The sequence below is a fragment of the Arachis hypogaea genome, chromosome 20 (assembly GCF_003086295.3).
Source record: "Arachis hypogaea cultivar Tifrunner chromosome 20, arahy.Tifrunner.gnm2.J5K5, whole genome shotgun sequence".
Taxonomy (NCBI): domain Eukaryota; kingdom Viridiplantae; phylum Streptophyta; class Magnoliopsida; order Fabales; family Fabaceae; genus Arachis; species Arachis hypogaea.
In genome coordinates, this window is record NC_092055.1 from 18,369,694 (window position 1) to 18,395,909 (window position 26,216).

General features: G+C 34.6%; 1 protein-coding gene across 4 annotated transcripts; it reads right to left on the bottom strand.

Annotated features, from left to right (window-relative positions):
* Positions 1-3,438: 3,438 nt before the first annotated feature.
* Positions 3,439-11,865, bottom strand: LOC112785281 (uncharacterized). 4 transcript variants are annotated; one of them, XM_025828738.3, is made up of 14 exons: positions 11,334-11,865; positions 10,251-10,330; positions 9,533-9,691; positions 8,951-9,164; positions 8,099-8,185; positions 7,889-8,028; positions 7,303-7,383; positions 7,144-7,208; positions 6,515-6,687; positions 5,735-5,865; positions 5,537-5,624; positions 4,911-5,124; positions 4,704-4,804; positions 3,439-4,226 (listed from the first exon to the last, which is right to left on the bottom strand). In XM_025828738.3, exons 1-14 carry the CDS (start codon positions 11,499-11,501, stop codon positions 3,678-3,680), a joined length of 2,250 nt encoding a protein of 749 aa, XP_025684523.1. In that variant the 5' UTR covers positions 11,502-11,865; the 3' UTR covers positions 3,439-3,677. The 4 variants fall into 4 exon arrangements, with proteins under 4 accessions (XP_025684523.1, XP_025684524.1, XP_072085425.1 ...); XM_025828739.3 differs by having other exon boundaries at positions 9,533-9,669; positions 11,334-11,834; XM_072229324.1 differs by having other exon boundaries at positions 10,270-10,330; positions 11,334-11,815.
* Positions 11,866-26,216: the final 14,351 nt, after the last annotated feature.

Genomic DNA, 26,216 nt, shown 5'->3' on the forward strand with positions numbered 1-26,216 from the left:
CAAGGATTGTTTTAAATTGAATATATATAGTCCGTCCGTGGACCAATATCGCCATATAATACTTATCATATCTTAATATCTTATCACATGCTGATGTTGTAGATTAATTATAATAATATTAGGCTGCTGCCGTCGCCTCGTGATCCATTTTCAAATTTCAAAAAATTATATTTTCCATCTAATCTTGTGCCCACATATTCAACCTACCAATAATGAATAATCTTATTTGATTTTATTATATTTTCCAGATAAGTATTTAATAAGCTCATAAGACTCAAGATTAGGGGGGGTAAGACCCGGTCCAAGAACCTGAGAAATTCGTTAATCAGATAATGTATGTAAACATGAATGATAGTCAATTAGTGAGCTTGAATTGTCACTTTATTGATTTTTTAATTTCTTTTAACAAGTTGCATTATTAACTTTTTGTTTGAATCAACTAACAATGATATGAATATTCGACTATGTTAAGTGTATACTAAAATCAGTTACAGAAGTTAATTTAGGCATAAGTTGAGTACAAAACCATCGTCAATTAATACATAATGTCCACATATACTAAATTTTTAAATTAATAATTCAGCTAAAGTATAACTAGTATTCATCCTGAGATTTTAAAAAAAATTTAAAATTATGAGTTTATTTATTATTTTTTACTTTACGTACTATATATTTCTTTAAGAATTTCATAAGAACGTAGTTAAAAAGTGTTCTATAAATAGCATGACTTGAATGAAGATTGTGATACACATATTCTAAAAGTGCTCAACGCGAAATTCTATTGCGTCAAAGTAAAAAGAAAAGAAAAAGTACTTGCTAACAATAAAGAAAAGAAAACACTTGCACGTATACTGAAAAAGGAAACAATCCTATTCATATAAAAAGACAAAAAGTAAATAAAATAGTAATATATTTAAACATAATAACCAGTAGCAAATTATGGATCGTGAAATTGTATATAAATACTAATAAATCTTCATCGAGATGTGCATATACATGCATATGTCATTCCTTTCCATAAAGAAATAAATGAAATCTAGAAGAGATTACATGAACGCTGTCTTAACACAATAATCTCATTTATTCTTAATTATACACTGTTACATTTGACTATTTAGTAATTACATATTGATAATAATATTAAAAAATTTAATTTAATATATGATAATTAAATAATTTTGTATATTTAATTTAATTGTATAAATAATAATAAAAATAAATTATTATATAAAATTTTTATATTATCAATTCATTAAAATTAAATTATTATAATAATAATAATATAAGTATTAAAACTTTATTTTCCTAGTTGATTTTTTTTCTTTTTGAGTTGTGATTTTAGATGAAGCAACCAATAGGAACCTTCCAATGTACACGTGTGCTTGTGTGTTATCTTTGACCGTTGAATCTCTATAAATTTAAAAACCACTAAGATAACAATGCACAAGCGTGTGTGTAAGAGTTGTTGAAAGAAGAAGAAGAAGAAATCAAATGAAGTTGTCAGAGTGTGGATCCGGGTGTAAGGATCATCCAAATGATAAGAGAGTACCCGGTGTGTGCTCTTCATGTTTAAGGGACAAACTCTCACAACTTTATACCAACAACCATAACACCAACAAATTTATTGACCCTACTTATTTTATCCTTCTCCTCCTTCTTCTCCTACTTCTCCTCAACAATTTTCTTCTGGTGTCGATGTCAGTGTTTGTGCATCATCGAATAAAGTTTTATCGGGGAACCGTGGAGTCAAGTTCCGGCGAAACGCATCCCATGCGGCGGGGGATTCGGTTTCTTGTATGGTAAGTTTCAATTATGGTTGAATTTGAAGAAGAGTAGATCGCTTGCTTTTGCTTCGAGGGAAGAGTTAGAGAGAGGGATCATGGGAGTGGAGAAAGATGGGGAAGGAAGAAAAAGATGGGTTTTGGTCAAAGGTTCTTAAGTTGACTAATAAAAGGACTCCAAGAATTCCATCACTCAAATGGAAGGACGAGCTTAGTGGTTTCTTTTTTATTTTATTTTCCACCAAACAAAAAGGGTTGGTGGTGATGTTTATGTTGCATATAATATCATAATTCGGTGGATTTCAAGTTTGGCTCGCTGTGGACCAAAAAATAAAAGGAAAAAGGGAACTTGGAGTCTTTCTTTCTTTACATTTCGATTGCAAAAGGGATATTATCATTGTAATTTGAATCCGAATCCTCTAGGATTTTACTATTAGATTAATAAAATTATTTCATTCATATAATACTGAAATCTATTGCTTTTTCCTCTGAATAAAATTCGCAGCCTAGATCTTAGTCAAGTACTCTTGAATCCAGCTCTGTGCTGTGGAATTTAGCAGAGGTTATGTGTGGTCTCACGGTTTGATGCTATTGCTGCAAACTGTTCCAAGTTCCAACCACATCGAACAATTAGATATCAATCACAACAACACAATACAACAAATCTATATCCTACTAGACGGGATCGGCTACCAGATTAAACAATGTCATTTGCATTGTGCTTTATTATGTATCATGTCTACAGTAAGAATATTGATTCGTAAATCTCCTTTGTCCACCTCTTGTATGATCATTTTAGGCCTTTCTCTATTATTCGTCACCTGAAATGAGATTATATCATCTTTTTTAGAATAGGCACTACTTCAACCTTCTCTGTTATACTTTCATTTCTTGTTTTGTTCATACCTATATCACTACTTATCCATCTCAACATCTTCATCTTTGTCACACTTAACTAGATATCAATCACACTTGGATAAAATCTTACTCGCTTCTTGCATCTCACTCCACAGCCTACACCAATTCCTAGATAGATGTCTCCTAACAGGGATGACAATGGACGAATTTTGGCAATATCTGATCCTGCTCGGTCTTATGTTTTCCTATTCAGATTTGACTCACTCCTACTCATGTGCATTGGAAATTTGTACTCTCACTCTTTAAGTATTTACCCATCTTAAATATACTTTTGCCATTGTTTTAGTTTGTATTAATAAAATTTAGAATATAACATCAAAATACATGTATGAATGAATAACAATATACATGTATGTTTAACAAAAATCGTATTTATAACATTATGTTTTTATATTAATTTTTTATGGAATAATTATCATTATATCATATATGTATTAGATGGATAAAAGCGATTTTACAACTCAGCCGGTGCTGGATTGGATAATTATTTCATCTAATCGTGTTGGGACGAGACGGGTACCCGAAAGTTCAGATGGTGTTACCATCCTTAACTCCCAAGTCCCAACCCACTTTAATTGCAACCGTAGAGAACTAGTATTTAGCCAGAATTTGGATTTTATTTCATCTTATACCCAATTGGGGAGTAAATTCACAAGAAAAAGTACGAAATAAATCTCAAAAAAAAAAAAAAAGAAAAAACAATAGTGCTCGATAGCTGCTAAATCATGAATCTAAAAAATGAAATTCCGAATCCAAGCCAGACAACATTTCATTGCAATCAACTGGTACAATTTGTATTCTTTCACCACTGGATGGATGTTTTTTGTATGAGATATGATTTCTAATGTATACAAGTTCCTGTGTAGCACAATATCAATATATCTTTCCCATGCCCATTTTACTCTGAATTGGGGAATTAGTTATAATTCACTTCTGTGAACATCAACATTTACGATTTTCCCATTACTGTACATGATATTATGGAATATGGACCACCATTCCCAATGTTAAGAGAACGTGCACATTCTTCCCAAAAGGAACCACATGTATTGTGCCTCCGTCACAACTCTCAATTATCATCATGATAATTAACTTGATCCGAGGAAGGCTTTTGAGTTTCTGAAATATTTCATCAAGGGATTCAGAAGAGGAAGCATGGGAGACATTATTTTCCTGTATTTGTGTTTGTCTTAACGGCATAAATTTTTTGGCTCCTATGTTGGCCTTAAAATTCTGAAAACCTGTCTTCATGTTTTGCCAAGTCGAAGACAAACCCAAAGGTGGTCGTCCCATGCTATGACTCGAACTATCATTTCCTTCATCGAGCTCTGAATTCGAAGAAGCCGCCATGGCTTCCTCGGGTTTCGGTTTACCCTGCTCCCTAATGGCAGCATACTTGTTGCTGATAGCCTCCCTGCTCGAACCATATCTACTGCTTGTTTCTTCCTTCCAAGTTTTAGAGAGACTTCCATTTGTTTCCTCGGAGATTAACTTGGAACTTGTCTTCATTTCGATGCCATTCGTCTCCTAAACAAACAAGGCATGAGGTGAGTAGAGACTTGTTGCAATAGAGAAATAGTAGTCTCTATTGAAACAACAACTAGGTTTAATTTAAATTGGATATGTTAGATGACAAATTAAAAAGGATAAAGTATGTTTTTTGTCCATAACGTTTGTGCTTTTCTTCAAAAATACCAACGTTTAATTTGATTCAATTTTAAACCTAAAATTTTTTATTCATTCAATTTTGTCTCTAACATTTTCGATTTGTGTCAAAGTTATCCCTGGACATTTTCAATTTTATCCCTAATGTTTTAGATGAAGTTAACCACCAAGGATAATTTTGACACAAATCGAAGTTAGGGACAAAATTGAATGAAATTAAACATTAGGGGCATTTTTGGAAAAAAATCACAAACCTCAGGAATAAAAAGCATACTTTATACCCAATTAAAAAATAAAGTAAAATTCGTTTCCACTTTTTTGGGGGCATGTCCATGTTACCTTAAAATTGTTGCCTGATTCAATATCAACACCATTGAAATTCCTTGCCAGTGGAACAACCAGCTCCCCTACTTTGTGACCTTGTTCAAGCCAAGACCGCTCTGCAAATAACACAACAATAAATAATGTGCAAGTATCAGAAAATCATTATACTTCTGATATTGTATTTCTGTCCTTTAACAGCATTGTAAGTCCTCACTTACATACCCTTTTTAAGAATAATTATTCCAGATGGATCAAACCCATCCCTATCCTCAGCTTCGGTTTTGAAGATATATCTCTTCCAGCTCCCCAGAAAGGAGAACATTCTGTCAAAGAAGTTGCTCGCAACCAAAAGTGTGTATACAACCATAATAAGTGGATAGATTTTGTTAAACTTATCGCCAAAGAAAGGGACAGCATTGTCAATGTTCCCCATTCGCTGCAATAATAGCCACATTGTGTAGCCGGTTAAAATGAAATACCAAGAAGGAAGTAAACATGTTCTGATGAAAAATTTAGACTTCAGATAATTTAGCAGTTTCTAGCCCACTTTGAACGAACATACAATTTGTGTAAAACTAAATACAGAACAGTAAAATCATGGTATGCTCAGAAAAATAAGTTATTTGTATCTAGAAGAGAACATAAAGAAGAGGAATAATATTAGGCAAATAAACCTATGAATACATAGTAGTATAGTTACAGTCTGTGACAGTCATGTAACATGTTATGCATCCAATGATTCGGACTATGAAACAGTTATTTCCAGGATTATTAGGACGCAACAGAAAGTTATTCACAGTAGACAACAATGCAGCGATTTCAGTCCATTTATAAGATAAAGAAATTACCCTCTCAAATACAGTCACTTTCTTATGACCGAGACGAATGAGATTAAGAAAGTTGTAAGAGATTGGGGGAGCATAACGAGCCACCATCCTGGGAAAAGTAAAATGAGGATACTGTGATTCATTTCGTAATTAAGAGCAACAAGTAACAAACATAAAGGGTAGTGGGAGTAGTAATGTAAATGAATAAATAATACTTACGAACATATCATAAGCAAGTTAACTGAGCTGGTTTGTCTGGGTGTCAATGAGTAGAACATCAACATTCCAATTTTGAACAACGAATAATATGTACAGACGCACATGTACATGAGAGGAATAAAAGCAAACACCTAAGGAAGAAATTGAAGATACAATGTAATGCAACCTTTTGAAGACCAGAGAGTCACCAGAAACATTAAATAACGTGTGATTCAAATTATTACAATTTACGAATAAAGTAACATCTGACAGTACAGGGACAACAAAAGAAACATGTAAGCAGTTGCAATGGCCTTGTTCGTGATGCTACCGTAGCTGCATAGAAGTACCAATTAAAAAGCCTCTGGATCATTTTTTTTTTTTTTGAGAGAGAGAGAGAGAGAGAGAGAGCTAAATAGGCAGAGGAGAAATAATAGACTTCAGATTTCCTTAAAATGTTATATCGAGTCACCGGCACATGAAGGCCAGATGATAGAACAAACTATCAAAAATCATCAGAGCAACAAGAACAGCATGCATGGATTGAATTCTTTATTTAGTAAATGCATCTCTTCCAAAAGTCAAGATTTGTTGCACATATTAGTTCTAGGGGTATGTCTCCAATCATTGATAATTCAGACTCCAAACAATTCAATGAGTTATTTTCTGTTTCATAGTATGCATGCATGGCTCAAATCTTCATAAAAATCTTTCTTTTCAATATGTCAGAAAAAAAAATTGTATACAGCATCTCAATGTTCAAATTAGAGAAAACCAAAATCTAAGACAAACTTGGTCTACCTGCACAAACACCTCCTGTCCTCCAACAGATTTTATAAGAATGGAGAAAAGTGATAGATCAACACTGGGCAGAAGAGTTGCCTCTGCGAAAAGAATCGCAACAGACATGGTACCGAGGATAACAGCCAGGCCTTTTGCAACTTGTTTACTCAAAATGCATCGCCAGAAAAATTCTGCAGAGAATAATTAGAACTCAAATCTCAAAATATTGCATACTCATCAAAAGAGATGTAGGTTATAGGAATAATTATATGAACTATTACCTACATGACAAAAATTTTAAAATCGGTCCCAACATACGCAATTATTCGTAAAGAAGTCCCTAAAATCAAATAGAGTCACAGCTTTGTGGACTGGTCACCCTATGGGGCTACCACCTACCGGAGTATGATCTAACTAAAGAAGCCCACTACCTAATGCCATAAATGAAGTTGATTGGCTTGTGGATAAACGAGAGGATTCAAATCCATGTTTAGGGACTGGTATGGAAACAAAACCCAAAATTGGTGACACATAAAAAGCAGATTTTTAACCAATTAAAAAAGGTCACTGCTACTGCAGATGCAGCGAAGAAACATTCTGTGAAGTTAGGAAGAAGCGGGTGGCTAAATAATGATTCTCACAATTACCTAAAGTATCAAATAGGGATCCCAACTTGCCAGTCCGAGCAGGTCTAATGCTTGAATTATATTCCCTGAAATTAAAGCATAAATTGTCGAGTCATCTGGAAGAACATGCAATATATTATAAGACAACATCAGAGTGAAAAAACAAAATTTGAACCAAACCATCCAGTTGAGATGCGCCGTTCATAATTCTGAATTGTATCTTCCAATTCAAGGGCTTCAAGTACATAAGTCACATACTCACTGCATGAGCAACAGCATTAAATAAAATTTGGCTATTGCTGAAGGAAAATTTTAAGTGACCTTAGTTGCAAGGATGTTAAAAAGAGCTACAACTAAATAATTAAGAAGCCAGCATATCCACTCTCACCATACATAAAATCAATGATTCTAATTCTATAGTAAGCATGAAAGAATACACTTCACCATAGGATAGCATAAAAAAGCCAGGTTTTACAAGGTCACTTATATTTGTAGAAGCTATGAAGCAAAAATGAACTTTCCCATGTGCAAGTAAAAACCAAAATATTGAAATTAATAAGCAGAATTAACCAGAGAAATTATAAGATTGATTAGTGTATTTACTTTAAATGAGAAAGACCTAATGAAGTGATATGATGGGTGTTTATCGTAATTCTAAGACCATAAATTGAATCTACACTAACTGCTGATGTATTAGACACCATATTCCAGAACAACCTCAAAAGTAAATAACACCAATAAGAGGCGGGATTGGTCATCTTCTTACCTTTTATATCTTTGATACTCCTCAGAAGCACTCCGAAGATGACGCCTTAATGTTGCCATTGACTTCCGATCTGTATCATAATCCATATCATTTTCCCCTAATTGACCACCTTGTGGTTTGAAGGAGGGGTCTTCCCTAAACTGAAATTCTAAAGGTTAAAACTTGTATAACCAAGAACAAATCCTTAATCAAATGATGTAATATCTTTACCATTTGAGCAATCATATCATCAATGACATTCATATACGGCCGCAAAGGATCACGCTTGGACATTTGCTTCGATGTTGCTTGAGCAACCTATAGAAATAAAGCAATAAACCTCAAGCTCCACAATTTTTTCTTGGATTAAGTGTGTAGAATAAGGACGCATTTTTGTCTGAAAATCTATCCTTATATTACATCCTCCTCTAACTCACACAAACAAATAAAAATAATGATAATTTCTACATGTGATGCTCCATGTACAGAAAAGATAGTCAATTCCAATAATATAGGATACACCAAAACTGCCACCTATATACTTCTGACAAGCATTAATACTTGCGTAAAATGGCAAAGGCAACTTATGAAGTTGCCTGGTTATAAATTGGAATCAACAACCCCCTTAATAGTCTTCCAACAGGTCACAAACAATCTATTTGTTTTTGCTAAGAAAGAGAAGGGGAGAACCAAGACAACAGATACTAAACAGAAAACAAAAATCAGCTCCATGAAGAACAATTCCTACTTTGAATATAAGTTTCAGAATAACTATATGTTTAATGTACCAATAACTTATATAAATCCAACTGGTGCAGCCAACTAGTAGCAAAGGTTCTACAGTCAGTTTCTTTTAAAAAAATATATATAAGAAACGACTCAAACAAGAAAAGTCCATCGGAACTTGGGTGCGAGTACAAAACATTAAGGAAAGCTAACAAGGTGGGTCAGCTAAATTGACCAATTGACTACATTGGACTTTATCAAAATCCAAAACTTTCAATAAATCCATTTATACTGATTCCTTTTGTAATGGTAAAATTATATAACAAAATTTCCTAAGAACTTTATTTAACCACTTACAACAATAGCATTTGAAAGTTCTTGGTGAGCATCATCAAGTTTGACAGCCATTTTGGCAATTTTGTGAGAAAGAACTTTTTGGCGGGTGGTCCAGTCAGCATTTACCCAAATGGTTTTAGGAATTTCACTTAAACCAAAGCCAAGAAGAAATGCACCAGTAACAAGTCCAAAAGTATTTGAGCAAGCCATAGCAAATCCCAAAAGACCTCCTTTCCTGTTTACACCAAAGTATAAACCAACTAGAGCTCTCGTTGAGGTAATAAATAATTAAAAACAAAAATAAAAATAGGAAACAGGATTTATATTGTTTTCCTAATTTCCAATTTTTCCTATTTAAAATCATGAGACTACAAACAAGAAAATAAAAACCACATAAGCCTTTGATTTTTATGCATGCCTTTAAGGAAACCGTATATACAGTCAAAAACAAGAATATTAATATTAAAAAACCAAGGAAAGAAATAAAAATAAAGATATAAGATGGTATTACTAACTTAGGGCGAACATCATACTACAACCAACTAAAATCTACATTTAAAAAAAGTTTTAGAAAGGGTTAAAGGATAAGAAAAGAGAACCAACCAGGTCTTGTGCATCATAATGAGAAGAATAAGCCCAAACAGGCCAATGGATCCCACAATTAGATAGAAGAGCAAATTAGCATGTACACTAGTCTTCAATCTTTCTGATACAGTGAAATCCCCAGCATCTTCGAAACCCTGAATAAGGGGCACCACAGCCCTGCTTAGGATAAATAATTTAAAATGAGGAAATTTGCATCTCTAATATGTAAATTTTACTTAAATAATTCCTTGAAATAATCATGCTTAGTACAAAGGCAAGCATATGAGAGCAACACAAAGCAAAATAGCATTTTGGCCACATACATAATATCGCTTAAAATTTACTATTGTAAATAATAACCAAATCATGTTGTGCAGTTCACCATTTCTTCTGGTAAAGTTCAAAGTATGATCTGTAGTGGGAAAAAGGTCAGCATGCATTGTGCCTTACATAAGGAAATTGAGTAGAAGAGATACCAACAGATAGATAGTGCCAAGTTTCCAACCAAAAGAAAAATAACACTAATCTAATCATGAGTGCCTATGAAGGTTATATACATTCACATCAAATAGTTACTTTGACTTGATTTGATCAAATATCGTACACATGACAAAGTGCACAGACAGCTTACTCAAAACAAGTTCTGGAAGTGTGCTCTGTTTGGCAATGAGAGCAGAAAAACAGTCATATGTGGAAGTGATGCAAACATATAATAAATTCTTTACATTAAGCGTACCAAGTGAGCAAAAACGTACTCCAATATGACCAGCTCCAAAAGAAAGAAATGCCTCTGTTTGTATGTTGAGATGACAATGTCTGCATGTGTAATAAAAAAATCATTATATAAATATTATTAACAAAAGAAGGATATTACAAAGGACATGGAGGATAAAGATCCTCAATATGATGTATAAAGACAAATTAACCACACTACTCCTTATCTTATAGTTCCAAGCATCTTCCATTTAAGAAGGAAGGGGAAAATAGCTACTTTAGTAGCTCAAGAACTATTTAGTCGAAGTAGATTGCAGCAAAGTGACCATGAATGACAACTTTGATTTAATTGATACAAGCTAAACTACAAAATAAAAAGTCATACAGCTGCCTTGCCCACAAAACGAATGTAGCATAAATATTTTCATCACTCAGTACAATTCTTAAAGTAAATTGCTCTACACTCATGCTTGTAAATCTTTCTTCCAGCTTCTAACTTAAAACCCAGATATCAAGAACATCTTCATGCCCAAGTAATTTCCAAAAGTTAAGACTACCTAAGGCGGAAACATTGTCTGGATACTGCTACACATTCGCTTCCATATACCATTACCAGCATCTAGGAATTATGTTAAAAGCAATCTAATACCTGCATTTGTTCCCTCGGTTTTAAAGCGATTCAATCTCTCACTACAACCATTTTCGTTCGCGAACCTTATCTCCCCCCTCCACCCACCAGGCGCCAGGCGCATTCACATCAGTTGTATAGAGTTCGGCGAAATAGAGTCCAAGTGAATTTAAATGCTTGGAATGGCAAAATTATGATTAAACTAAATGGTTAGTGATAGAACACATTACATTCATCTCTTCCTACCAAGCAGAGGGGTTTGGGATGGAATCAAGTTTTATCAAAACAACAAGCGTAACAATTACTAGCTGGTAGTTAAGATCGATTCGACTCCCTTAAACTCTAATTCCTTTATCAAACAAAGCTAGCAATTATGCAATCAAGCAATCCAGCTCAACACAGTTGCAAGCGATGAACAAGAACGAAAGCAGATCGTGAATTGAAATCGGAAGAAGAGAAGAAGGGTTTGAAACTTACATCCCAAATGTCGGCGGGGACGAGGATGATGATGGAGAGGGAGCAGAACCAGGTGTATCCGACGGTGAAGAGGACGTAGCGAGGGACGTGGGGCCCAGCGAAGTACCTCAGAGTCATTACCACCATACCCGTCGTTAGAGGCAGCGAGATCAGGTAAAACACCCACATCTCTCCCTCCGATGCGCGCAACACAACACAAAGTAGTCGGAACTCAGAAGGATCCTTACTCCTTAGCTTAATTAATCGGTTGTTAGGTTAAAAGGCTTTGAAAGTTAGTTACCACGGTGGGGACGCCACCGCCGCGTTTTATTTCTCCGGCAAGATTGGATCCGGGGGTGGTGCTGTTGTTTCAATGTTCAATTGTTTATGGCTTATTGTGTTTGTTGGTTAGGTCTCCCTGATACGTAACAAATCGTATGGAAAGCGTAACTGCACTCGCACTTTGTCTTGTGTCCTGCACTTCTGCTGTTTTTTTTTTTTTTTCTTTTTTTAAAAAAGCTTAACCACAAGAAATGTCACAGAATTATTTAAATGCTAACAAAAATACACTCAAATTTTATTATGGACAAAAATATCTTTAAATAATTTAAAAACATAACAATAATATCCAATAATAAATATATATTTTTAAAAACTACTTTAAAAATTAAATTTTAATACAATTTTTTATAAATATGATTATAAAATAAGATATTATTATACATACAAATTAGTAATTTTTCGTTAAGTATATATTTTTTATAATTTTTTTGTTAACAACTAATAATACTTTTAAAAAATCACAAAATAATATATATTTAATAAAAAACACCAAATTTTAAGAATAATAATATCTCATTTTTTTAATCATGCTTGCAAAATATTGCATCGAAATTTAATCTCTAATGTAATTTTTGAGAAATACATATTTAATGTTAGATAGAAATACATATTTAATGTTAGATAACATTAAATATATATTTTTCAAAAAAATACATTAGAAATTGAATTTTGATGTAATTTTTTACAAGCATGATTAAAAAATGAGATATTATTATCTTTAAATTTGGTAATTTTCGTTGCGTATATATTTTTTGTAATTTTTTGTTAACAACTAATAATATTTTTAAAAAATCACAACAAAATATATACTTAAAAAAATACCAAATTTTAAGAATAATAATAATATCTCATTTTGTTAATTATGCTTGTAACATATCATATTAAAATTCAATCTTTAAGACATTTTTTAAAAATATATATTTACTGTTAGGTATTGTTGTTGTGTTTTTAAATTATTTAAAGGTATTTTTGTCGATAATAAAATTCGGGTATATTTTTGTTAGCGTTTAAATAATTCGAAAGCATTTTTGTTGGTTAATCCTGCAAAAAAAAATGTTAATTGTTTGAAGTATAATCATGAATTGGAAATAAAGGCTAAACAGCTACTTTGGCCTCTTAGAATATTTAAATTTTGACTTAATGATATAAAAGATGGTAAAATTAAAGAATAAAGTTTTACATTTAATAAAAATATTTAGAGATCTGCTATATATATAAGTCTTTTTGCCATATAAGTTTATACAAGTTAATCATAATCCAATAAAATTCACTTTCATAATGCACGCGTGAAATCACGACGTTCCTCCTCCAACGTTTGTATTCCGCGTTCCTCCTCCTCCTCTTTCTTCTTCTTCTTCTTTGTGCTCTTCCTCATTTTTCTTCGCGTTCCTTCTTCATATTCCCGTGTTTTATCCTCTTGGTCATTTTTTTAATTGTTGTTGTTGTTGCTGCACTTTTTTCCTCTTCCTCTTTCTGTTAATTTTGTAATAATATGTATTTTTTTAGAAGGTAAAACAAGAAGGAAAAGATGAATAAGAAGCAGCAGAAGATGAGGAGGAAAAAGAGGAAGAGTTTTGAATTATGCAGAATTTATCAGTAGAAATCCACCGAAAATTCTTAAATAATACATCTAAATGTCTTAGTTTTACCCCGAAATTTGCTGCAACTATACAAAAATGTTTTCTCTAATGCTGCATTTTTTTCTTCTTCTTTTTTTTTCCTTCTTTCTTTCTTTTTTTTAGTTGAATGAATGTAAGTTCATCCTCTTTCAAGTAATTTTACAGCATTATGTATTTTTTCTTCTTTTTTGTTTGATTTTTTTGTTTTTTTCTTGTTAAGAAAGAGTAAAAGAAGAAGAAACTTGAGAAGGTAAAACAAGAAAGAAAAGATGAATAAGAAAAAAAGAAGATGGTGGTGATGATGATAAAAAAAAGAAGAAGAAGAAGCAGAAGATGAGGAGGAGGAAGAGGAAGAGCTTTGAATTATGCAAAAGTTTTCTTAGCTAGGAATGCCTCACAGATGCTGCCCTCAATCCGAGCTCTATTCTTCATGATTCGCTTGAATGAATCAATCATCCTCTCAAATGGGTACATCCATCGAAATTAGACCGGCCCATATAGTATTGTTTCGTACGGTAGGTGGAATGTTAAATGTTTCATAACGTCAAAAAAAGTTAGAAGAAATATCCTCTCTAGCTTACAAAGTATGATGAGAATATTCTTGTCAATGACTGTGAGGTCATTAATATTAAGTTTTGTAGCACATAACTCCCTAAAAAACTTACTTATTTCTGTGAGGGGTTTCTAGATGTTGGTTGGAAGTTTTCTGAATGCGACCGGAAGCAAAGACTCCATGAATACATGATAATCATGACTCTTCAACCCAGCAAGCTTATCCTATGACACGTTTGCACACCTGCCTAAGTTAGAGACATAACCATCAGAAAATCTTAATCCTCTAATCCACCTACAAACATTTTGTCTCTGGTCCTTCGTTAGAAAGAACACCGCCTTTAGTTTAACCCACCGCCCATTATTATTGTAAAAAACAAGAGACCAATCTAAAGAAAGTGTTTTGTGTATTATTCAATTTGAGAAAAAATACAATGTACAAAGTATCAAACTTCGCCCATAGAAGCAGTGGGAGCGGGGTCCCAAACATCAGAGTGAATGAGATCAAAACAAGAGCAAGCAAAAGAGGAATTATTGTGAAAAGATAAAGCAGGTTGTTTGGCAGTTTGACAAGAAATGCAATCAAAAAATTCATTTGGAACCTGACCCAAAACACCTTGAGACACAAGAGGACGCAATTTTCCTAAGGAGCTGTGGGTAAGACGTTGATGCCATAAGTGAAGGGTAGATGGAGAAGAAGCAGCACAGAGATTTGGTACAGGAGGAATATGAAGATTTTCGAGTTCAAACAACCTTCCGACCTTATGCCCAGTCCCGATGATTTGTCCCCGTCCGAGGATCTATACACGACAACAAAAAATGAAAAAAGTGACATCAAAATCCAGATCAACAAGTTGACCAACAGAAATAAGATTAAAGTTTAATTTGAGAATATAATAAGTGTCAGAAAGATTAAGAGTCGACTGGGAGATAGAACCCTTGTATGTTGCATGCAAGAGGGAACCATTAGCAGTATTGACAGAAGGTGCATTTGTAGTGGTAGACAGAGACGAGAAAAGATTACGCAACAGAGACATGTGATTAAAGCAACCCGAGTCAAAATACCATTTAGAATTACCTGGAGGAGTCGAAAAAGCAGCAGGGGTATTATCAGAAAGGGAGAGAAGATGCTGAAGAAGAGACGCAATATCAGATAGAGAGACAGGAGACGGGTTGAGAGGAGTAGAGGTGATCGATTCAGTAGTAGCAGCAACAGTAGAATCAGGCACAATCTTAGAGAAGTTGGGACGAGAATGACACTTGAGTTGATCAAGACGTGGTGTGCGAGTAGGACAGATAGTAATCAAATGTCCCGAGAGCTTGCCATAATGGCAGAACAACTGTGAACAATGGTAACTAATGTGACCTTTTTGGTGGCATGTGCGACCTTCAACAAAAGGACAGTCAGAGAAGAAGTGCCCGGAACTATTACAGTTTCGACAGCATTTATCCTTTCTGTCTGTGGCAGTAAAAATATTTGACTTTTCTATAATAGTAGACACATAGATCAAAGAGAGGAGAGAAGACTGCAATTTCGGAGAAAAAAAAGGAGAAATCGAAGTGTAGAATCGAACATAGCTCACCAAAAAACCTTAGGGAGAGTCCCACTGTCTGCCACGTCAGCGGCCACGTCAGATGCCACGTCAATAGCCACGTCAGCCAAGAAGGACACATGGCAGCGTCGGAAGGTTACACGTCAGTGACACGTGGCAGCGTCTAGATGGAGGAAGGAAACACGTGGGTCAGCTAACCAGATCGGGTTGAGTCCATGAGCGGGCCGTCGGGTTGGAACGGATCAGCTGCAAGGCGACATGTGTATGGCTTTGGGCCGTTTGATCGAAGGCCCAATCTAACTGCTCAAGATGAATCTGGAAAGAGATGAACTTGGTGGCGGCAGCGTCTTTCGACGGTTCATGGAGGCGCGTCCGGCAGGCGGATGGCGGCGAGGCGAACATGGTGGTAACGAGAGTGACGAACCAAAGCGTCGAAAAGTAAACGAAAAGTGAGGCCAAAGAACATTGTCGGAGAAGGAAAAACAACGGGGATATGAACTAATTTTCATAGAAAAAAAAAACCTATGCTTTGATACCATGTTATAAACAAGAGACCAAATCTAAAGAAAGTGTTTTGTGTATTATTCAGTCTGAGGAAAAATACAATGTACAAAGGGTATGTATAGCTGCTAGAAGAATCAAAGTAATAAAAGCATAGAATCCTACAATTAATATACAGATACGCTATATAAATACAAATGATATTAATTGATCTAATTTGATTCTGATTATTCTCTTAACAATTATGTCTAAGTTCAAACTGGCCGCCTGCAAATGTCCATCAAGTCTAACATAGCCTTATCGTTGTCCTTTGTTTGCTCATCATCCATTATTGTGTGCATAATGTTATCAAACACATTTTTTCAATGTGAATCACATCAAGACAATGTCGAACCAAGTTGTCTTTCCAATAAGGCAACTCCCAAAACATACTCCGTTTAGTCCAATTATGCTCCCTGCTATATCTTGGAGGTCTCAGACCTGTCCCGATATCGATGATCCATAGAATTCTTTTGACATGCTGCAAACTTGCCTACCATACAACTTCACAGGTGCCTCTTCTTGTTCAGTTTTATTCTTTTTGAACGAGTCCTTATTGCGCCAAAACGGATGATCCATGTCGAGAAATCTTAGAAGACAATCAAAACACAAATTCTTACCGCCATTTGTCAACCAAAATGCTTATGTATCCTCCATACAAATGGGACATGTCATTCAACCCTGAGTAAACCAACCCAACAACATGTCGTATGCAGGAAAGTCATTAATGGTTCACATTAACACAACCCGTAGTTGGAAGTTTCTCTTTGTCGAGATATCATACGTTTATACACCATGTATCCACAACTCTTGTAACTCGTCCACCAAGGACTGCAAAGAGACATCTATTTTGGCCTTTAGATTGCTGGAATCAGGTATGATGCAAGTTAGGAACATGTATGGGTCATTCATGCACATTTTGAGACTCAGGTTATAAGGTTTCATGACTACGGGTCAACAAGAGTACGCGTTACTGAAATTAGAATTCGGTGCAAATATGTCAGAACACAAAGCTAGTCTAACGTTCCTGGGCTTGCTTGCAAATGTAGGATGGATCCAATCAAAATACTTCCAAGCTTTTCCGTGTGACAGATGCTTCATGATTCCATCATCTCTCTTGTTGCTACTATGCTAGGTCATGTGAGGGGCTGGACTCATCGATTCATACAATCATTTCAACCTATGGATTAAGGGCATGTAGTATATCTGTTTAAGTGGAATTCTCTTTAACTGACATTTACCAATCTGTTTCCTCTCAACTTAGAATCTCGGTGATCTACAAAATTTGCATTCATTAAGGTTTGTATCCTTCTTGTAGTACAACATGCAACTATTCAAATAACAATCAATTTTCACCACATTTAGACCCAATTTCAAAACTAGCTTCTTTGCTTTGTAGTGGTTTTGGGGGATGCCAGATGACCTGATGAGCAAAAATCGAAGCTCACATATACTAGCAAGTGCACCGGATCGCACAACTAATACCACAGTGAGTGGATATCGTTCTCATGAAGATTAAAGGATTGAACAAGCAATTATCATATTAAAATCATAATTAGATTAAAATAACCTGGATTGATGAGGAATCTTAGAATCTTGGATGCTTGCAGACAGAGACTTGAAATTTGAATTGAGAAAGACAGTGGAGAGTCAAGGGCTTTGGAGATGCTTATGCTCTTAGGAAAACCAATCTTGTTTATTTATCTTGAAATTTGCAAAGATCTTTCACGACAAAACCTTTAGTAACTGATTTACAATTCCTTGGCTCCTCAGTTTTTCAAGCATTAATTAGACATCACTTTAATTAATTAAGATATTAAGTACAAAAACTGAGTTTAGATTCAAATAGGATTTAAAAGTAGTCTTTAGGTCGAATTACGTCACGTATTTAAGCTAATTTTGTCCAGTTAAATCTTAAAAGAAAACATGATTTCAAAAGTTGTTCTAATCCAAATTATATATCACTTATTCAAAATTAGAGTGATTAAAAATCATGTCTATGTCGCACATTAATTAAACCATTATTCCTAGCCGAGTTCAAATAGTCATGTGAGAGAGTTTTCAAGCTATAATTCAAATATCAAATTTTTCAATTATAATAAAAGAATTCAAAAAGAGATTTGAATATCTTTTAATACCACTAATTCGAATGAAGAACGAATAACTCAATCATAAAATAGATCAATGCAAGACTTCAAAATGAAATAAACTTTGATTAATCATCCATAGAAAACATATACAGAGCTCCTAACTTTGACCAAGAATTAGTTACCCATGAAAAATAAAAGAAAAACACGATGAAGATATGCTGACGAGAATTGAATTTGGATGCTAAGATCCTCCTCCCGATTGCCCCTCTTGTGAGCTACGGTCACTTATTTATAGCCTAAGTTCTAGAATTCAAATTCAAAACTAAACTAATCTTATCTTTAGGAGAGATAAAATAACTACTTATCTTCTGGAGAGGAAGATAAGCTATTAACTTTAATTCAAATTTAAAAACGATAATTCAAATCAAATCCTAACAACCAAATCTCTTATGCTTCTAGAGAGAATTAATAACTAATCTTCTAGATCTTCAACTCTCTTCTAAATGTGATTGAGGATTTTGATAATTTGGATAATTAAGCTTGGGTCTTAATTGTTGCATCCTGAGAGTTGGAATACGCCGGGCTTGCATTTTGAGTTGTCTGGGGTGCTGTTTTTTCGTGTCCCAAAGATGATGGTGGTACATGGCTGAAACTAAATGTCCACTATAGACATATGCATATCATTATGAAGCTCTAAAAGTTAGCTTTCTAACGCAATTGGACCTCTATAGTTCAAGTTATAACCGTTGGAGTGTGAAGAGATCAGGCCTGGTGGACATGTACGCCGGGCATATGTGTTTTGGGCTCAAGTTTTCCTCCCTTTGGGTACGCGTTTGTTCTTTACGCTATGCTTCTTGGGCCATGCTTCTATTTTCTTTGTGCTTTCTTTGTGATAAAGGGTTTATTTTTACTACTTTTTAAGCCTAAAACTCTTGAAAACATAAAAATACTATCACAACTCCAAATATTTGATTAATTATTAAATTTTATTAGAAAACATAAGAAATTTAATTAAAACTTAAAAAAAATAAAAAAAAAGAACCCTAAAATTTGCTTAAGATGACATGTTACCATGACCCTATAGGTACCAGTTCGTTGCAAAGAGTGGCCCACTTATCAAAAGACTCTTGGGTATGATTTGACTTCGACTTAATACTCATCATTCTAATACATGCAGACAACTCCTAACGAACGGACCCCTCATACAAAGGTTTCGCAATAACTTTTAACAGATGATAAAATCTCTTCGCTTCCAGGTTAGGCTCTTCTTTTGCCTCTTCCAATTTTCTAACACCTATTGAATCACACACCATCTCATTGTATCTCTCTTGGTTAGCCTCCCAAATTATTCCATCCCTGTTGAGGTCTCTCACCACCCGAACCCTTGTTGATTGACAACCGGACCTATTCAAATTAGAAGCAAACATGTTAATTCCCTACTTGTCAATTTCTCTGTGTTTCATCCACATCCAATACCCATTCTTGAACTCGTTTATGGTAGAGGTGAAGCATTATGTCTGCAGGTCCTAACCACTTAGTCAGCCGACACTTTTGACACTGACACCTAGAAACTCCTTCAGACATAAACGGTTTCATGCAGAAAACATGTGCAATAAACGCGTCAACCCCCTAAAAAAATTCAGATTTTAACCCCCTAGCCATCGTTATCCCTCTCATACATCCATAGCTGATGACTTGGAATCATATCGAAATACACACCCTAGAATTCAACGAACAACAGAAATTATTAAATTTTTTACAAATTTTAGCAGAGTGTCCCCTATAATTAGAATCTCCCACCGAATATAGTTATCATTTTCTGACAAACCAAACACGTTTTAAACAATTTAAATAATATCTCGGCAGAACTTTTCCTTAATTCAGCGACATCCATCAAACTAATATAACAGTTTTCATATAGGAAACAACTGCAGGCATAAATCAATAACATACAAGCATTCAATAAAACATCAAATCCTAACCGTTCTAATGCGCAACCCCTTAAACTCCACAATTTTCTAGCAAAAAAGGTTTTCGAGAAGGCGTCACTACTCAACCTTCTCCCACTTCCGTCCTAAAACTCTATCCTAGGAAAAGTAAGTCCAACATAAAATTTAAACAATTCATTATATTCAGAGATAGAAAACTAACTTGGAATATTACTGCAGAGACAACAAAAGAAGGAAACTTCAACTGAACTCGGAGAAAATAGCATCATCCTAATAAAAAGAATTACTTATTAAATTCACAAGCTAAAACTAATTCGAAAATTAATTTAAAAGTATAGGTAAAATGCATTATTCTAATTAATTAAAACCTAATTCTTAATTCAACCAAACTAACAAGAGACATGACAAATTTAATTTTTACTTTCATTAAATTAACACAACAACTCCTAATAACATACTTCATTAAGCAAATTTAACCATTAATTTAACAATAACCTTAACAAAATGTTAAACTCACAAAATAATATGAAAAAATATAATAATCATACTGTAAGAATTAGAATAACCGTTTTAATAAAATAATAATTTTAACTGCCCAGAATCGGTTCAAAAAAATTATACGTCTTAATTTTAAAATATAAAGGTGAAATTTGAATTCAATAGATTTTTCTGAGTGAAAAAATGTATCTTTTATGAAAATTTTTTGTAAAAACGCGTACAGCCACTTAAGCCAGCAGTACCGGCTCTAGTCTGACCGGTATCTTATATTGAGAAAAATAAGATTTTGAAAGTTTAATTTATTGTTTTGAAAGGACAAAAATAATTTAGAATCGAAAAACCGGGCGCTAATCTTAAAGGTTTTGGCCTAAGGTGGGCTAAACGGGCTTAAAACGCTAACGGGTTGGACCGGATTTAAGTTGTTCTCATTCAGCTTATTTTACCCTAAAACAAAGAAGGGGGCGCTGAAATGAAGAGAGGAAGAGAGATTGAGATTTTACTATTCATCTTTTTCTTCGTTTGGTCATAACTTGAACTACAGAACTCCGATTGACGAGTCGTTTGCGACCACGCGTTGTTCTCATCGAACCCGTCATTTCTAACTAAGCTTTGCTAGTAAGAACTCGTGTCTCCTACTCCAGTTTTTTGCCCTAAGTAATTTCACATTTTTATGTTTGATTTTTGAGTAGATTTTGTGATTTTATTTGTTTATGGGTGATCTAGCATTGGAATATTGTTGGATTTTGCCCCTAATCTCATTGGGTAAGGTAAGGTCTCATTAAACCCTTATGTTTAGTTGTTTTTGTGAATTTTAGGTTTGATATTGGTATGTTGTATGATGTTAGATTGAGTTTTGATGTTTGTTGGAGTTGGTTTGAGGCTTTTGGATCGAGCTTGGTGGCTTCGTTTTGGTGTTTGGTGCATTTTGGGAATCAGTCAAGGTATGGTTTCGGTTTCTTTTATGTAATATGTAATGTTTATGGACACTTAGGCTAGTTGATCTTAAGATAGGATTGAATGATGGTTGTGCATGATTAATTATATGTGAAATTATGTTTGATGATGAAGAGGATGACATGGAGTGTTGGAATGTGTGATGTATGAAATATGATAAATATATGATGAATATTGATGTTGAATATGATTTTGATAGATGGCGATTAATATTGATGATGATATTGGGTTTTGAATATTGTGGTTGGTGTTAATATTGAATGGTGGTGAATGAGGTTAATCAAGAGTTGTGTTGTGTGAAAATTGTTAAGGTTGAGATATTGATTTATGAATTGTGGATTTTGTTGAATTATGGTGGAAAGAGTAAGTGAAATGGGTGTTGAGTTAATTGAAGTGTAATAGAATGAGAAAGTGTAGTGTGTGGTAATGTTTTATGATGTTTGGGTATGTTTTGGTTATGGAATTTGTAAATTAGAGAACTTTGACGTTTTGTGTAAAACTTGATTTTTGGTGAACTTTGGCAGATCATAACTTGAGTCTTAGTTTTTAAAATTGATTATTTTTTTTATCTTAAATTAAAGATTATTTCAAAAGCTTTAAAATGATATAAAGCTTGGAGAAAACGAAGTTTTGTAGAGTAAGTTATGAGCGTTTAAAGTTTAAAATTGAAATTCTGCAGCATTTAATTTTTCTGAGTTTGATACAGCATGCGTACGCGACACCTGCACGAGTGCACATGACGCGACCAACCCTTTCGGGTTTGGTATCTCACGTATGCGAGCAAGGTGCATGCGTACACGAGCAAGTAAAAATTCACCCACGCATACGCGTGACTCTTGTTTTGCTGAAATTGTGTTTTTCTTCACTTTTAAGGACTCTCTAGCTTTCAAAACTCCTTTAACTTCTTCTTAAGACTTGTGGTTAGTAATTAGGCCTAGGATTAGTATAGATGGGTTTATGTTTGAGATTTAATGGATTTATATACGAGTTTTAGAAGACGGTGACTTAGGCTTGGTATGTCAGTTGCGTGGATTTATCCTCTGAACTAGTAGGGAGCCGGATTGATGATGAAATTGAAATATTGATGATGGATGATGAGATTGGAACTTGAAATGAATGATTATGGTTAATGGAATGAGTATGAACGGAAGTGTGCTATGAGTAGTGACCTCTGAGATGGATTATGTGATTGTGACATGCATTGTTCTCCGTCGTAGGGACTGTGGCAGTCTCCCGCCTACGTTCAAAAGTGAGGGCTGTGGCAGTCTCCCACTCACATGACATGCATTGTCTTGGCAAGTCACTATGGGCCTCGGGCAAGGGCTGTGGCAGTTTCTCGCTTGTTTGAGGTAGCGGTGCCAGCATAAGGATCGAGGCAGTCTCCCAGCTACGTTGAGATGTGAGGGCTGTGGCAGTCTCCCGCTCACATAACCTTTCTGCCGCGAGAGTGAACTCGAGCACTATAACCCGAAAGAGTGAGCCGGGCACTATAACTCGCCGGGAGCAAGATAAAGTAAGAGTGAGCAGGGCACTATATCCCTGGTTATAGAAGAAAGACAACATCACCAAGATGTGTCGGGTTGGCATTTTGAACCGACAAGTGATATCACGAGCCAAATAGGATATACATTCATCATATGCATCTTTTACCTGCTTGTCTATTTTGATTACTTGAGTTATGCCTATTTGAATAATATGTCTAAATGCTAATTGGCTTACCTGTTATATATGAATATTAATTGTGCTTTACTTGTTTGGATTAAATGTGTTTTAGTGGAATTATGGAGGATTGGGAGGCGGTGGCGATGGGATCGCACGAAGGTTAGGTTGGCGAAGGCTATGGGATACAGCAGTGTGATTAGTATTAGATAGAAATCTCCTAAGTTTAGATAATCATGTTTATGGTGATTAGTTTAAATTATTTATTTTGTTAAGCTTAAATATCTGTGATGTGAAGTTCTAGGATTGTCTTTGGCGTCCCGGAACCTTATATTTTATATATTGGGCACTGTTACCATACTGAAAACCTCCGGTTCTCATACCATATGTTGTTGTTGTTTTTCAGACGCAGGTCGCAAATCCACCTTGGTGAGTTTGTGGACATGGTGACAAAGCGGAGTATGGTTTCTCCTTTATTTTTTTTCTGCTTTATTTTTGTTGTAGTATTCTCTCATATTTTGTATATTTAACATTGTTGCCTTAGAGGCTTTATTTTTGAAAAATTTGAGAGATAGGTTGTTGCTGTTTTAAATTTTGAAACTCTATTGTATTTCAGTTCGATTAGCCGGCCTAAATTCCGCAGGCTGTGACTAGTCCTCTTTTTGTATATCATACTTATATATATATATATATATATATATATATATATATATATATATGTATGTATCTTTTATTATTATAAAGTTGGGTAGTCCCCTACAGTGGACTACTACCCAACCCTTCGACACCTGTTTTTAAATTTACTATTACATCTATTTATAAAATTTTTAAAACTAAAATTGGGAAACAAAAGGATTTAGGTTATTTCTCTTTACCCTTTGGTTGAAGCACTGCACCCGCCGTTGGTATTGGGGAAAATGGGGAGACGAGATGTCGACGAGGGACATTAGCGTAATGCGACTTTTCTCTACGGTGTTAGGCTTCGGCAATCCCGAGATGAGGTGCATTAGCATAATGCGACTTCTTGATTAGGTGATAAGAGAAATGCTACCTTCTGATTGGCAGATGACGGTGAGCCACGGATCCAGAGATGAAAATCTGAGGTATAGCATGATTAAATCTTTTAAATTGGCTCTAAGTTTCAAATCTGGCGCTCTTTTCTTTCTTTTTGATAGAGTGGTGTTTAGGGTTTGGGTTCCGAACAGTGTTCTTCGTATCGTCTATATATTCTATTCAAATTAGATTTGTGAATATGTGTCCGATTCAAATTCCATAGCTTTTACAATAAAATGACTTTTATATACTTGATAGAGCTCTGCCTTCCTGTGTTTTGCTATGGCTCTCATAAATCCTGTTGGTGCCCTGAATCAAAAAGTGGATGCTGTTGCAGATATCAACCCAACAAAGCTGGCTTGGAATCTGAAGGTCGGGATTGTGCGCCTCTACGAGTTTCCTAGCAAGTGGAACCCAAGAGAGATTTATAGCATGGAGTTGGTGCTTCAAGATGAAAAGGTCAGTTACCAAACCCTAAACTTTTCTAATTAGATTCACTTTGGATTTTTTTTTGTCCATTGTGGTTTATTCTATTTGCTTCTTTTTGGCCTAGGGTGATTATATACACTGCTCCATTCCGAAGTCAAATATGGCGGTATTTAGGACCTTGATTTGTGAGCATGAACTTTATGCAATGAAAAATTTTATTGTTTAAGTAGTAGGACAATCTGTGCGAATAACTAGCCACAAGTATAAACTAAGCTTTTATACCAAGACCTCTATCAGTTTTCTTCCCAGGGGCAGTTTTTTATTTAATCCTTTTCAGTTTATCTCATATGAGAAGATTGAGGCAATGGTTGGTGTGAACAAGAACCATTTGCTGGGTAAATCAAGTAACTGGTTAGTTATTTTGTTCATTCTTTTAATGTTATTGTATAATGTTGGTTACTTATTTGGTTAAATTTGTATGTATCTTTATGAATCTCTTTGCTCTTTGGGTTGCTTTGTGTACTCTTTTGTAGACTGTATGGGTCATGTCGTAGGAAGAGAGGATGTTACACCATTGGTTACAAAATCAGGAGAGGAGAGTAAATTCATTAAACTATACTTGGAAGATTTAGAGTCTGTTTCCTATTTATTTTCAATTCTTTTTTTGATTTTGTGATTTACTATTGATTTATCGTTTGGGTGGGCTTTGTTTACATTGTTTGTTCTTATATTTTGTTCCACTTAAAAAATTAGGGAAACATCATGAAGTGCACCCTCTTTGGTGACTTGGTGGACAAAGCCCTTGGCTTATTTGATAAAGATGATGGTCAGCCTATTATCTTGGTGGCACAACTCTTTAAGCCTAATTTCTATCTCAATGAGGTCAATGTTCAAAATAGCCTTTATGCCTCTCGCCTGTTTTTTAACCCTGAGATCCTCGATGTTCTTGCATTCAAGAATAGGTGTGTTGAAAGTCTGTAGTCTGTCCTCACTTAACTGGCTCCCTTATCTCCTTAATTTCACTATAATGTCTTCATAATATTGTTTGCCTATTTGATCTCATGTGCTTCAGGTTAATAAAGAGAGGTGATTTAAAGGCTCAATGTATTAATTATATACAGAGCCAGCCTGTGAATTTGATGAACGTAAATTGTCAGTCGGTAAAGAATTTCTCAATAAAATCTCGTCGTAAGTATAATTCTAAACCAACAAATAATTCCGCAATCAAACATTTGTTTGTCACAAGTACAAACCCCTAATAAAAATAAACCGAGGTATTAAAATCTTGGGTCGTCTCTCAAGAAATTGCAGGGTAGTGTGCTCGATTATTGGTTATGTGTTGTATATTTTGGGGTTTTGAATAAGAAACAAGAAATGTAAATTGTAAGAAAGTGAACGAAATTCAAGTGGTATAAAGGTCTTGGCAAGGGTTGATGGTTAAGGATCTCTATCCTTATTACTGACCACAATATAATAATTGCAAGGATTAATCACATTAAGTCATCCTCTAACAAGTGAAGGAAAGTCAAATGAGCTTTATCAATCCAAGTCCATAAGTCCTAGCCACTCACTAATTGACTTAGTGAAAGCTAGAGTCAATGGCTATCAATTATCAATCACTTGGACATTAGTAACTCAAGTTCACCTAAGTTACCATCCCAAGCCA